Source organism: Oncorhynchus mykiss, chromosome 6 (genome assembly GCF_057628025.1).
Source record: "Oncorhynchus mykiss isolate SJ-2025 chromosome 6, ASM5762802v1, whole genome shotgun sequence".
Classification (NCBI taxonomy): Eukaryota; Metazoa; Chordata; class Actinopteri; order Salmoniformes; family Salmonidae; genus Oncorhynchus; species Oncorhynchus mykiss.
This window is the reverse complement of record NC_143027.1, coordinates 42726111-42741983: the sequence shown is the minus strand read 5'-3', so window position 1 is coordinate 42741983 and position 15873 is coordinate 42726111. Positions and strand designations below refer to the sequence as shown.

Genomic DNA, 15873 nt, shown 5'->3' with positions numbered 1-15873 from the left:
TAGACAAACCTTGTATACAATATGTTGAATTTGTACCTTTAAAACAACATCAGATCTTCAAAGTTATATCCACTATCAGAAATAAACAATAGGCTGTGCAACATAATTGGTCTATCCACAGCTACAGTGCCTTGCGAAAGTATTCGGCCCCCTTGAACTTTGCGACCTTTTGCCACATTTCAGGCTTCAAACATAAAGATATAAAACTGTATTTTTGGGACACAATCATGAAGTGGAACGACATTTATTGGATATTTCAAACTTTTTTAACAAATCAAAACTGAAAAATTGGGTGTGCAAAATTATTCAGCCCCTTTACTTTCAGTGCAGCAAACTCTCTCCAGAAGTTCAGTGAGGATCTCTGAATGATCCAATGTTGACCTAAATGACTAATGATGATAAATACAATCCACCTGTGTGTAATCAAGTCTCCGTATAAATGCACCTGCACTGTGATAGTCTCAGAGGTCCGTTAAAAGTGCAGAGAGCATCATGAAGAACAAGGAACACACCAGGCAGGTCTGAGATACTGTTGTGAAGAAGTTTAAAGCCGGATTTGGATACAAAAAGATTTCCCAAGCTTTAAACATCCCAAGGAGCACTGTGCAAGCGATAATATTGAAATGGAAGGAGTATCAGACCACTGCAAATCTACCAAGACCTGGCCATCCCTCTAAACTTTCAGCTCATACAAGGAGAAGACTGATCAGAGATGCAGCCAAGAGGCCCATGATCACTCTGGATGAACTGCAGAGGTGGGAGACTCTGTCCATAGGACAACAATCAGTCGTATATTGCACAAATCTGGCCTTTATGGAAGAGTGGCAAGAAGAAAGCCATTTCTTAAAGATATCCATAAAAAAGTGTTGTTTAAAGTTTGCCACAAGCCACCTGGGAGACACACCAAACATGTGGAAGAAGGTGCTCTGGTCAGATGAAACCAAAATTGAACTTTTTGGCAACAATGCAAAACGTTATGTTTGGCGTAAAAGCAACACAGCTGAACACACCATCCCCACTGTCAAACATGGTGGTGGCAGCATCATGGTTTGGGCCTGCTTTTCTTCAGCAGGGACAGGGAAGATGGTTAAAATTGATGGGAAGATGGATGGAGTCAAATACAGGACCATTCTGGAAGAAAACCTGATGGAGTCTGCAAAAGACCTGAGACTGGGACGGAGATTTGTCTTCCAACAAGACAACGATCCAAAACATAAAGCATAAATCAAAAATAAACATATCCAGGTGTTAGAATGGCCAAGTCAAAGTCCAGACCTGAATCCAATCGAGAATCTGTGGAAAGAACTGAAAACTGCTGTTCACAAATGCTCTCCATCCAACCTCACTGAGCTCGAGCTGTTTTGCAAGGAGGAATGGGAAAAAATGTCAGTCTCTCGATGTGCAAAACTGATAGAGACATACCCCAAGCGACTTACAGCTGTAATCGCAGCAAAAGGTGGCGCTACAAAGTATTAACTTAAGGGGGCTGAATAATTTTGCACGCCCAATTTTTCAGTTTTTGATTTGTTAAAAAAGTTTGAAATATCCAATAAATGTCGTTCCACTTCATGATTGTGTCCCACTTGTTGTTGATTCTTCACAAAAAAATACAGTTTTATATCTTTATGTTTGAAGCCTGAAATGTGGCAAAAGGTCGCAAAGTTCAAGGGGGCCGAATACTTTCGCAAGGCACTGTACACTTTGGTCTCCCATCTAGGGTTTTAAACAAGACCTGCTTAGCTATGATATTTGTAACTGACTATTACCAGTGTGCTATTGTGAGAGTTAAATCATATAACTAAATCAAATCAAACTTTATTTAAAGTGCATTTAAAGTTTGATTTGATTTAGTCCTACTCTTTCATTTAGACTTTTTGGGGTGAGATGGAGATGTGAAACCAACATATCAATTATTAACTAACCCACTGGGCACAAACTGGTTGAATCAACATTGCTTAAACGTAACTAGTCAACGTATTATGACGTGGAATCTACATGGAAAATACATTTGTCATTCAAAAAAGTTATCAGTAATCAACGTAAACTGTTGGTTTGGCTATTAACCAAGCCCATCCCTGCTTAGCTATGATATTTGTCACTGACTATTATCAATGTGCCATTGTGAGAATGATTGCTGAGAGATCTCCACTTGAAAACTAAGATTCACTGTTACTATCGAGGTAGATTTAAAAGAGCAAATTAAATGGGACCATGCTTTATCACTCATAACTCATCCATTATGCTATTTAGGCCTATATAGCAATTGCAAAGACATCAACGGCTATTGTTTCAATTCAACCCAAGATTCAACTAAACATAGACAATACAATAGGCCTAGGGCTTCAAGCTGTGAATGCAATGATATTTAGTGATATTGAATTGTGTTCGGTTGTCAGGGCAACCAAATATCAACTTTTGAAGCAGATGTATCTTCTGCTTGGATAGTTCCATCTGTTCCACTGACTTATTCTGGCTTTAATTCCAGTTTGTTGCAGCAATAATCGGCGCAGAATTTCAAAAGGCATTGATCACTTGCACCATGTACTTTTAAAGGGGCAATCAGCAGTTGCTACAAACATTTTTGGATCGACAAATAAATGATAAATACTTATTGATTATTGAAGAATATAACTTATAAATGCCTCATGAGTCTAGCTCAACTGTTGTACCCCATCAGGAACCAAACTATAAGCTTCTTTTACTCCGATGTTTGTAAACAAAGTAAATGTAAACAAACACCACATAGCCTCAAAGCATGGTTTAAACTATAGTTTTAATATCATGGATGGTCAGTCCTTTTCCGTCACTCTGTCTATGAATGTACGAGTGGTTAAATTTCTCCAACCCCCATTCCTCAGCTTTTTACCAAAACAGGGGTGGGGTCAGTGATAGATATTTGGTTGACAACTAATCCAAAAATCTGACATTGTTTTTCCATTGGAGTTTGGTTGTGCTTTTAGATGGTTGAAAGCAGTGATAACACATTGGAAATTCAATTAACTTTTCTCTGTCTTTTTGAGTGGGTGATTTCCATCCATTTCTAATTTATTATACAGTATTTGTCATACCCATAGATATTTATGTCTGTATGACAATAAAAGCCTTCAGGATTAAGAGCAAAACAACCCAGAAAATGTAAGGGACAGACTCAACAAACTGTGAACACCAACAGTACTCCTTGTGAACACAGTACTACAATGTGTGATTTTCAGGAAGTCCAGCATAGCTAGCAGTTGGTGATTCTGAATGTTACTGGTGGCTGGGTGGAGTAGCACCATCCTGTCTCACCTGAGGAGCAGGGTTGGGGAGTAACGGATTACATGTACAAAAAACGGTAACTGTAATCCTTTACGTTACCAGTAAAATAATATTGTAATCAGATTACAGATACTTTTGAAAAACTAGGTGAATACTTTAAATTCAGAAAGGATGTTTTTAAAAAAAATCTTGTGACACTTCTCTGTTTTCTCGATGACATTCAAATCTGCATTGAAAAAAGGCTCAAGTTTAAGGTGGTTCCACCTGAGCGAGTCTGACCACAAGTCAGAGACCATTATGATGACACACCGAATGTGTTTGATTGATCACGGGAAAAGAGCAGGAATAGGCTTTTGTAGGCTACAGTCCAAGCTATGTCTTCCAATGGTGTGACTGCTGTTGGCACCCAACGATTATCCAACTTGAATAAACACTTGGAGGTAAGGATGACAGCAGTGGTTTAGTCTACGGCGATACGGATATCACTTATTATTGATATCTACATAGCGCATTGATGTGAATCACACTGCTGCTCTCTCATTTTGCTATTTGCGCCTTACGGATTGTGGTTGTTGTGGATGGCTGTTCACAAATCTAAATGTGTATTTGAACCCAATAATGGTTGAACTAAGCTGCCTATTAATCATTGTTTTTGAAACCAGTCGACAGCCAGTGAAAAATGCGCTCTTGCAACATCTGCATAGTATGTATCCCAGCTTTAGGAATAAAAGAGGGGCTTTTAATTGCTCAGTCTAATTCATGCTGATAAAATAAATACATCCATAGGCCTAATGGACACATGCTCAAACTCGCACACCTTTGATAGATTTAAAGGGGCAATCTGTAGTTGCAACATTCATTTTTGGACTTGTAAATAATAATCGTATTATTATATGTAGTAGAACGCGATGGGTAGAAGAAGTCTACATAACCAACCCATAAAGTAAAATTTAACATCCATATATGGCCAGCTATGTCAATGTTAACATTGAACCACATCTATTGCAGGATAAATCAATTGGTAACATACATGTTTGTATTCTTCTAATGCCACTTAAGGGGAATGTAATCTAAAAGTAACTGAATGTAATCAGATCATGTTACTGAGTTTGGATAATCCAAAAGTTACGTTACTGATTACAATTTTAGACAGGTAACTATTAACTGTAATGGATTACATTTAGAAAGTAACCTACCCAAGTGACCTACCAAACCGCGCTGAGGAGGTATTAAATAGCGGATACCCACGCAATAACAACACACGTTAACCCCAATATCTCTATTCCACCGTCTACCATACCATAAATAAATAAAAGACTGCCAGCCAAACATTTAACATAATTAAGACTGAAGTTGCATTGTGGAATTATTGTTTTCACTTTTTCATGCATGGATAAGGTCTTGCTTTTTATGTGCATAATGGGGAAACTAGGTTATATGCCCGTTCTTGAATTAATTGCCTTCAACACAGCAGATTTATTTTAAAAGCCACAATACAAAGTAATAGGCCTACACCAGTAGAGGCTGCTGAGGGGAGGACGGCTCATAATAATGGCTGGAACGGAGTAAATTGAATGGCATCAAACACATGGAAACCATGTGTTTGATCCCACTCCAATAATTCTGCCCCAGGCATTACAATGAGCCTGTCCTCCCCAATTAAAGTGCCACCTGTGGCCTACACGTTTTCATCCACAAAAGAATAGATTTTCCCCTTTCGTGGTGGCTTTAGGTAACTGAGTGTGGAGCTGTATTGTGGTGGATCCATGCAGCAAGGAGCACTATGACAGTGGAAGAGCTTCTTAATCCGTATGGATTTAGCGCATGTGGATTTACCCGAAACGACAATTTCATAGTGCAACTCACTACAAAACAAATGCCAGTATTGTACAGTGTACATAATTAAAACCCAATATTAAAAGACCAACATTTTGCAATATCTAATGATGCAGAGATATAGGATAATTGAGAGTGCGGTAGTGCGCCTTTACGCACTTTGAGCAGTCCTATCGAACACGAGACGCACTAGATTTTACTTTCAATAGGTCTACTTCTGGACCAGTTTTTGGCCCAAAAAATGATTTAAATTGTGATTGAAATACAAATTGAGATATAAATAAAATAGTAATTCAAACCAACTAAATAGCCCAAATTAATAGAATGTCCAAAATAAAGCAAAAATAAAATATCCTAGGCCAACACACAGTACCTGAAAAAATACAAAATAACCATAGCGCATAGACCTACATAAGAAATGATTAAACAAAAATACATATTCTTACTTTCTCCCACAATGGCTTTAAGTCCGAGTGGTGCCATGGTGATGATGTCTCTGTCGTGGCCGTGTCTCCGCCTCCCCTTTTCTTTCTTTCCCTCTCTACTCTACCCAACCACCGCTAATACTGTGTAGGACTGTAGGCCGCGGGACAACATCCAAAGTGATTGCAGAGGGACCGTATTGCTTCGAAAATAATCCCTTCCACGCCTCCACAAACATGCCGATTTCAACTGTCTGTCATACAATGCCACGGACAACCTACTTCAACTTTTAATAGACATCCACATAGCCTATGTTTAGCTGTTTGCAGTGGTATTATTTATCAAGTGAAATAAAGTTATTGTATTTATGAACTATTTTAATAGGTTAGAATAAATAGCAGTTATGGGCCTAGTAATTTGTATACAACAAGTAGGATATTGTACAACCCTAATTGAAAAAAGTCATGATCAGACTATTGAATTCTTATTTTAACATACTGTATTTTCACAGCAACTGCAATAGGATAAAACACAATAGACTACATTGGCTACATTATCAATAATACCCACAGATGTCCACAGAGGGGCAGTAATGTCTAAGTAAATATAGGCCTTTAATTCATCCTTGTTCATTCACACTGACAGTGTATTTGAGCAAAACTCAACATAATCTGGATATGTGTACAACAAAAGTTCAACATTCACCTTCTGCCAGCAGAGTAAAGTGCTTAAATAAAAATAATTTAAAGTACTACTTAAGTAGAGTTTTTGGGTATCTGTACTTGACTATGTATATTTTTGACAACTTTTACTTTTACTTCACTCCATTCCTAAAGAAAAGTATGTACTTTTTACTACATACATTTCCCCTGACACCCAAAAGTATTCATTACATTTTGACAGGAAAATGGTCCAATTCACACACTTGTCAAGAGAACATCTGGCGGACTCACTAAACACAAATGCTTTGTTTGTAAATTATGTCTGAGTGTTGCAGTGTGCTCCTTGCTATCTGGAAAATAAATAAAAAACAAGACAATTGTGCTGTCTGTTTTGCATAAGATAAGACATTTGAAATAATTAATACTTTTACTTTTGTTACTTAAGTATATTTGAAGAATTCCCTTTACTTTTGATACCTAAGTATATTCAAACCAAATACAGTGCCTTGCGAAAGTATTCGGCCCCCTTGAACTTTGCGACCTTTTGCCACATTTCAGGCTTCAAACATGTCAGTCTCTCGATGTGCAAAACTGATAGAGACATACCCCAAGCGACTTACAGCTGTAATCGCAGCAAAAGGTGGCGCTACAAAGTATTAACTTAAGGGGGCTGAATAATTTTGCACGCCCAATTTTTCAGTTTTTGATTTGTTAAAAAAGTTTGAAATATCCAATAAATGTCGTTCCACTTCATGATTGTGTCCCACTTGTTGTTGATTCTTCACAAAAAAATACAGTTTTATATCTTCATGTTTGAAGCCTGAAATGTGGCAAAAGGTTGCAAAGTTCAAGGGGGCCGAATACTTTCGCAAGGCACTGTACTTTTACTCAAGTAGTATTTTACTGGGTGACTTTCACTTTTACTTGAGTCATTTTCTATTAAGGTATCTTTACTTTTACTCAAGTATGACATTTTAGTACTTTTTACACCACTGCCTTCTGCTACCATTTCTGAAAAGCTGTACACACATAAGTTCAATAAATCCAAAAGTATGCACCACACAGAACGCACTGCGACTGCCTCTCCAACGCAATGCTGCAAGGCAAACACAGCATTCCATCAGAAATACATGTTTTTCTGCTGTACCAAAATGCAATGACGTTGTCAGTGTGATCGAGGTGTAAGGTCATGTTTTGTGCATGCACCAGGGGTAGGCAACCCTGTTCCTGGAGTGCTGCAGGTACTGCAGGATTGTGTTCCAACTAGTCAGCACACCTGACCAACTGAGCTAATTGATCAGTTCACTGATTGCCTAAATTTCACAAACCTGGAATTCCAGGTTGATTAAATCCAAAACATGAAGTGCCTGTGTAGCAAATGGGGATGTGTGAAACTTAACCCTCACGCCTCGATCACACCTACAGTTTCATTGGGCAAAAGGGTATGCAGCATCATCTGGATATGTGTGCAACAAATCTTCAACATCCACCCTCTGCTACCATTTCTGTCAAGCTGTCTACGCATACAGTTTGACGCATAACGTTGGGTTCGATAAATCCAACCCAACATCAGATTTTATTGGTCACATACACATAGTTAGCAGATGTTAATGCGAGTGTAGCGAAATGCTTGTGCTTCTAGTACCGACCATGCAGTAATATCTAACAAGTAATCTAACAATTTCACAACAACTACCTTATACACACACATGTGTAAGGAATGAATAAGAATATGTACATATAAATATGTGGATGAGCAATGGCCGAAAGGCATAGGCAAGATGCAGTAACCACACAGAATGCACTGCAATTGCCTCTGCAACGCAATGCTGCAAGGTAAACGTAGCTTTCCATTGGAAATCTGTACTTCTGGTGTACCATAATGCAATGACGCGGTTGGTTTGATCAAGGCATCAGCCTGAAGTGTTCCGCTTGTGTCGCCTCATTAGCTAGCTTTTTGCATGACGCCGACTGATAAGACGCTTCAGAAAGGCAGTCCCACTAGATACCTATGCCTTGCTAGCACACATGACCGCCCGCCCTCCTGAAGCGTCTTTCCAGTCGGCACCATGCGAAAAACCAGCTACTCGCTGGTGCAAGTGGGGACACTTCAGGCTGAGGAGTAACATGCTGACCAGAGCAGGCACGTGCGTGTGCCATCGCGTGCATGTCGATTTTGTCCATCCACACCAGACGTGATCATCAGGACATGCAGGTGGAAATATCTAGTTGCAAGACGACGCCGACAGAGATGGTCGCCTCGCTTCGAGTCCTTAGGAAACTATGCAGTATTGTGTTTTTACATGCATTATTTCTTACATTGTTAACCCAGGAAATCTTAAGTCTTACATACAGCTGGGAAGAACTATTGGATATAAGAGTGACATCAATTTATCAACATTACGACCAGGAATACGACCTTCTCGAAGTGGATCCTCTGTTTGGACCAGGTTGAAGAGCATGCAGGATATTCAACCTAATCCCAAAAGCCGACCCAAAACAACAGCGCCGCAGAAGGGGCAGACGGAGTGGCCTCCTGGTCAGGCTCCGTAGATGTGCACATCGCCCACTACTCCCGAATATACTACTCGCCAATGTTCAGTCTCTTGACAACAAGGTAGATGAAATTCGAGCAAGGGTTGCCTTCCAGAGAAACGTCAGAGATTTTAACATTCTCTGTTTCACGGAAACATGGCTCTCTCGGGATATGTTGTCGGAATCGTTACAGCCACTGGGCTACTCCATGCATCGCGTCGACTCAGATAAACACCTCTCTGGGAAGAGGAAGGGCGAGGGTGCATGATTCAAGATTAACAACTCATAGTGTAATCATAACAACATACAGGAACTCAAGTCCTTCTGCTCACCCGACCTAGAATTCCTTACAATCAAATGCCGGCCATATTAGCTCCCAAGTTAGTTCTCGCAAGTTATCGTCACAGTGGTGTACATTCCCCCTCAAGCAGACACCAAGACGGCCCTCAAAGAACTTCACTGGACTCTATGTAAACTGGAAACCATATATCCTGAGGCTGCATTTATCGTAGCTGGGGATTTTAACAAAGCAAATTTGAGAACAAGGCTACCTAAATTTTATCAACCAACTGATTGCACTACACGCGGGTGGAATACTGCTACTCTAACTTCCGCGATGCATACAAGCCCTCCCTTTAGCAAATCTGACCACGATGCCATCTTGCTCCTACCGTCTTATAGGCAGAAACTCAAACAGGATGTACCAGTGAATAGAACCATTCAACGCTGGTCTGACCAATCGGAATCCACACTTGTAGATTGTTTTGATCACGCAGACTGGGATATGTTACAACATCGATCTACTCACTAACTCTGTGAGTGAGTTTATAAAGAAGTGCATTGGAGATGGTGTACCCACTATGACTATTAAAACCTACCCTAACCAGAATCCATGGGTGCATGGCGGCATTCGCGCAAAAACTGAAAGCACGAACACATTTAACAATGGAAGGAGGTCTGGGAATATGGCTGAATATAAACAGTGTAGTTATTCCTTCAGCAAGGCAATCAAACAAGCAAAATGCTGGTACATGGACAAAGTGGAGTTGCAATTCAACGGCTCAGACACGAGACATATGTGACAGGGTCTACAGGAAATCACAGAATACAAAAAGAAAACCAGCCACGTCACGGACACCGATGCCACGCTTCCAGACAAACTAAACACCTTCTTTGCCTGTTTTGAGGATAATGCAGTGCTACCGTTGCGGCCTACAAACAAGTACTGCACCTCCCCCTCTCCTTCTCCATTGCCGACCGGAGTAAAACATTTTAACGTGTTAACTCTCAAAAGACTGCTGGCCCAGATAGCATCCCTAGCCGCATCCTCAGAGCATGCGCAGACCAGCTGGCTGGTGTGTTTACGGACATATTCAATCGCTCCCAATCCCAGTCTGCTGTCCCCACATGCTTCAAAATGGCCATGTTCCTGGACCCAAGAAGGCAAAGATAACTGAACTAAATTACTACCGCCCCATAGCACCCACTTCTGTCATCATGAAATGCTTTGAGAGACTAGTCAAGAATCATATCACCTCCACCTGTGTGGCCATGCACACCTCCGACTCAATCATCAAGTTTGCAGACGACACAATAGTAGTGGGCTCGATTACCAACAAAAACGAGACTACAGGGAGTAGTTACATTTTATTTATTTTTTTTACCTTTATTTAACCAGGTAGGCTAGTTGAGAACAAGTTCTCATTTACAACTGCGACCTGGCCAAGATAAAGCAAAGCAGTTTGACACATACAACAACACAGAGTTACACATGGAATAAACAAACATACAGTCAATAATACAGTAGAAAAAGTCTATATACAGTCTGTACAAATGAGGTGAGATAAGAGAGGTAAGGCAATAAAATAGGCCGTAGTGGCAAGGTAATGACGATATAGCAATTAAACACGGGAGTGATAGATGTGCAGAAGATATTTGAAGTCAGAACCGTCCAGAGTAGTGATGCTGGACGGGTGGGCAGGTGTGGGCAGCGATTGGTTGAAGAGCATGCATTTAGTTTTACTTGCATTTAAGAGCCGTTGGAGGCCACGGAAGGAGAGTTGTATGGCATTGAAGCTCGTCTGGAGGTTAGTCAGCACAGTGTCCAAAGAAGGGCCAGATGGTTACAGAATGGTGTCGTTTGCATAGAGGTGGATCAGAGAATCACCAGCAGCAAGAGCGATATCATTGATGTATACAGAGAAGAGAGTCGGCCCGAGAATTAAACCCTGTGGCACCCCCATAGAGACTGCCAGAGGTCCAGACAACAGGCCCTCCGACTTGACACACTGAACTCTATCAGAGAAGTAGTAGGTGAACCAGGCGAGGCAGTGATTTGAAAAACCAAGGCTGTTGAGTCTGCCGATAAGAATGTTGTGATTGACCGAGGCAAAAGCCTTGGCCAGGTCAATGAATACAGCTGCACAGTATTGTCTCTTATCGAAGGCAGTTATGATATCATTTAGAACCTTGAGCGTGGCTGAAGTGCACCCATGACCAGCTCGGAAGCCAGATTGCATAGCGGAGAAAGTACGGTGGGATTCTAAATGGTCAGTGATCTGTTTGGGTATTATAGATATAGGTCTGTAGCATTTTGGGACTAGAGTGTCTCCCCCTTTGAAGAGGGGGATGAATGCGGCAGCTTTCCAATCTTTGGGGATCTCAGACGATGCGAAAGAGAGGTTGAACAGGCTAGTAATAGGGGTTGCAATAATTGCGGCAGATACTTTTAGAAAGAGAGGGTTCAGATTGTCTAGCCCGGCTGATTTGTAGGGGTCCAGATTTTGCAGCTCTTACAGAGCATCAGCTACAGTGCCTTGCGAAAGTATTCGGCCCCCTTGAACTTTGCGACCTTTTGCCACATTTCAGGCTTCAAACATAAAGATATAAAACTGTATTTTTTTGTGAAGAATCAACAACAAGTGGGACACAATCATGAAGTGGAACGACATTTATTGGATATTTCAAACTTTTTTAACAAATCAAAAACTGAAAAATTGGGCGTGCAAAATTATTCAGCCCCTTTACTTTCAGTGCAGCAAACTCTCTCCAGAAGTTCAGTGAGGATCTCTGAATGATCCAATGTTGACCTAAATGACTAATGATGATAAATACAATCCACCTGTGTGTAATCAAGTCTCTGTATAAATGCACGTATAAATGCAAAATTGAACTTTTTGGCAACAATGCAAAACGTTATGTTTGGCGTAAAAGCAACACAGCTCATCACCCTGAACACACCATCCCCACTGTCAAACATACTAGTGGCAGCATCATGGTTTGGGCCTGCTTTTCTTCAGCAGGGACAGGGAAGATGGTTAAAATTGATGGGAAGATGGATGGAGCCAAATACAGGACCATTCTGGAAGAAAACTGAACTGCTGTTCACAAATGCTCTCCATCCAACCTCACTGAGCTCGAGCTGTTTTGCAAGAAGGAATGGGAAAAAATGTCAGTCTCTCGATGTGCAAAACTGATAGAGACATACCCCAAGCGACTTACAGCTGTAATCGCAGCAAAAGGTGGCGCTACAAAGTATTAACTTAAGGGGGCTGAATAATTTTGCACGCCCAATTTTTCAGTTTTTGATTTGTTAAAAAAGTTTGAAATATCCAATAAATGTCGTTCCACTTCATGATTGTGTCCCACTTGTTGTTGATTCTTCACAAAAAAATACAGTTTTATATCTTTATGTTTGAAGCCTGAAATGTGGCAAAAGGTCGCAAAGTTCAAGGGGGCCGAATACTTTCGCAAGGCACTGTATCTGGATTTGGGTGAAGGAGAAATGGGGAGGCTTGGCCGAGTTGCTGTGGGGGGTGCAGGGCTGTTGACCAGGGTAGGGGTAGCCAGGTGGAAAGCATGGCCAGCCGTAGAAAAATGCTTATTGAAATTCTCAATTATTGTAGATTTATCGGTGATGACAGTGTTTCCTAGCCTCAGTGCAGTGGGCAGCTGGGAGTAGGTGCTCTTATTCTCCATGGACTTTACAGCCTCCCAGAACTTTTTTGAGTCTGTGCTACAGGATGCAAATTTCTGTTTGAAAAAGCTAGCCTTAGCTTTCCTAACTGCTTGTGTATATTGATTCCTAACTTCCCTGAAAAGTTGCATATCATGGGGGCTATTTGATGCTAATGTAGTACGCCACAGGATGTTTTTGTGCTGGTCAAGGGCAGTCGGGTCTCTTCCTGGTTCTATTTTTTTTTAATGGGGCATGCTTATTTAATATGGTGAGGAAAGCACTTTTAAAAAAAAATGTAATTAAACATTTAAAAAAAAAAATTTTTGCCCTTTTTCTCCCCAATTTCGTGGTATCCAATTGTTGTAGTAGCTACTATCTTGTCTCATCGCTACAACTCCCGTACGGGCTCGGGAGAGACGAAGGTTGAAAGTCATGCGTCCTCCGATACACAACCCAACCAAGCCGCACTGCTTCTTAACACAGCGCACATCCAACCCGGAAGCCAGCCGCACCAATGTGCCGGAGGAAACACCGTGCACCTGGCCACCTTGGTTAGTGTACACTGCGCCCAGCCCGCCACAGGAGTCGCTGTTGCGCGATGAGACAAGGACACCCCTACCGACCAAGCCCTCCCTAACCCGGGCGACGCTAGGCCAATTGTGTGTCGCCCCACGGACCTCCCGGTCGCAGCCGGTTACGACAGAGCCTGGGCGCGAACCCAGGGACTCTGATGGCACAGCTGGCGCTGCAGTACAGCGCCCTTAACCACTGTGCTACCCGGGAGGCCCTGGAAAGCACTTTTAAAGAATAATCAGGCATCCTTTACTGATAAGATGAGGTCAATATGCTTTCAGGATACCTGGGCCAGGTCGATTAGAAAGGCCTGCTCGCTGAAGTGTTATAGGGAGCGTTTGACAGTGATGAGGGGTGGTCGTTTGACCGCAGACCCATTACGGATGCAGGCAATGAGACAGTGATCGCTGAGATCTTGGTTGAAGACAACAGAGGTGTATTTGGAGGGCAAGTTGGTCAGGATGAAATCTATGAGGGTGCCCGTGTTTACGGATTTGGGGTTGTACCTGGTAGGTTCCTTGATAATTTGTGTGAGGTTGAGGGCATCTAGCTTAGATTGAAGGATGGCCGGGGTGTTAAGCATGTCCCAGTTTAGGTCACCTGACAGTATGAACTCTGAGGATAGACTGGGGGCAATCAATTCACATACGGTGTACAGGGCACAGCTGGGGGCAGAGGGTGGTCTATAGCAAGCGGCAACGGTGAGAGACTTGTTTCTGGAAAGGTGGATTTTTAGAAGTAGAAGCTTGAATTGTTTGGGCACAGACCTGGATAGTATGACAGAACTCTGCAGGCTATCTCTGCAGTAGATTGCCACTCCCCCCCCCTTTGGCAGTTCTATCTTGTTGGAAAATGTTATAGTTAGGGGATGGACATTTTGGTGGTCTTCCTAAGCCAGGATTCAGACATGGCTAAACATCGGGGTTAGCAGAGTGTGCTAAAGCAGTGAATAAAACACAGTTGGGGAGGAGGCTTCTAGTGTTAACATGCATGAAACCAAGGCTTTTACGGTTACAGTAGTCAACAAATGAGAGCGCCTGGGGAATGGGAGGTAGGCACTGCAGCACCTGGATTAACCTCTACATCACCAGAGGAGGAGTAGGACAAGGGTACGGCTAAAGGCTATAAGAACTGGTCGTCTAGTATGTTCGGAACAGAGAGTAAAAGGAGTAGTTTTCTGGGCGCAATAGAATAGATTCAAGGCATAATGTACAGACAAAGGTTTGGTAGGATGTGAATACAGTGGAGGTAAACCTAGGCATAGAGTGACGATGAGAGAGATATTGTCTCTATAAACATAATTTAAACCAGGTGATGTCACCGCATGTGTGGGAGGTGGAACTGAAGGGTTAGCTAAGGCATATTGAGCAGGGCTAGAGGCTCTACAGTGAAATAAGACAATAATCTCTAACCAGAACAGCAATGGACAAGGCATATTGACATTAGGGAGAGGCATGCGTAGCCGAGTGATCATAGGGGTGCAGTGAGTAGTTAAGCTGGCTGGAGACACGGCAATTCAGACAGCTAGCGGGCCAGGGTTAGCAAGCTAGCAGAAGGGCCTTAGAGGGACGTCACGACGGAAGAAGTCTGTTGTAGCCTCCTCGTGCGGTTCCGTCAGCAGACCAGCCGTGATGGATTAGTAGGGTTCCATGTGGTAAAGGGTCCCAGTCAAATTGGAAAAATAGATATAGTGGCCCAAAAAATTGGCCAATGGACCTATTTAGCTAACAGTCCTATTTGCTCTAGACAGCTTGCGGCCGCGGCTAGCAGGCTAGCAGATGGGCCTTCAGGGGACGTTGCAACGGAGGGGCCTGTTGGAAAAATAACCCCCAGGCAGATTACCTCGGTAGTCTAGTCGTGATGGATTAGCAGGGCTTCGTGTAATAAAAGGGGTCCAGGCCAATTGGCAAAATAGGTATTGTAGCCCAAGGAGTGGCTGATGGACCTCTTCAGCTAGCCGGGAGATGGGCCTAGCATGAGCTAGCTCCAGGCTGATTGGTGCTTGCTTCGGGACAGAGATGTTAACCAGGAGTAGCCACTCAGATTGCAGCTAGCTACCAGCGATAATCCAGGAGAAAAGGTTCAGAGCTTGCGATAGGAATCCGGGGATATGGAGAGAAAATAAGTCTGGTATGCTCTGGTTTGAATCGCGTTGGCGAGAGATTTCCAAGCTAGAGGTTAGCTGATGACCGCTAGCAGTGGTTAGCTGACTACTAGCTAGTTAGCTGGCTAGCTTCTGTTGGGGGATTCCAGTTTGAAAGTAAAGAAAAATACTTTAGAAAATAGCAGATCCATACCACATTGGGTGAGGCGGGTTGCAGGAGAGTATATTGAAGTTGAGGTTTAGGAAAAATATAAAAAATATATGCGAAGAACAAAGATATATACACGGGACACGACAAGATGACAAGAAGAGGACAAAGACGTCTGACTGCTACGCCATCTTGGATAACTTCCGACCTCAACTGTATACACAGGTGAGGGCACTCGGAGTGTGGTGTCAGGAAAACAACCTCTCACTCAATGTTAACAAAACAAAGGAGATGATCGTGGACTTCAGGAAACAGCAGAGGGAGCTTGTCTTTGGCGTCCCAATATGAATAGCATAGCTGTCAATACACTCTTAAC

The 15873-nt window shown here is 42.3% G+C and overlaps 1 protein-coding gene across 5 annotated transcripts in view; it reads right to left on the bottom strand.

The window, feature by feature from the left end:
• The window catches only part of stxbp1b (syntaxin binding protein 1b), a 57817-nt gene that overhangs the window by 38372 nt on the left and 3572 nt on the right, over nt 1–15873 (bottom strand). For 2 of the 5 annotated variants that reach the window (XM_090237959.1, XM_090237960.1), the window contains exon 1: nt 5541–5698. The exons of 1 other annotated variant lie outside the window; for it this stretch is intronic. In XM_090237959.1, coding sequence (XP_090094085.1) covers nt 5541–5577 — 37 coding nt within the window. In that variant the 5' untranslated portion in view covers nt 5578–5698. Of the gene's footprint in view, nt 1–5540; nt 5736–15873 lie in introns of those variants that run through there. 2 more of the 5 variants (XM_021606545.2, XM_021606548.2) reach the window with 2 other exon arrangements.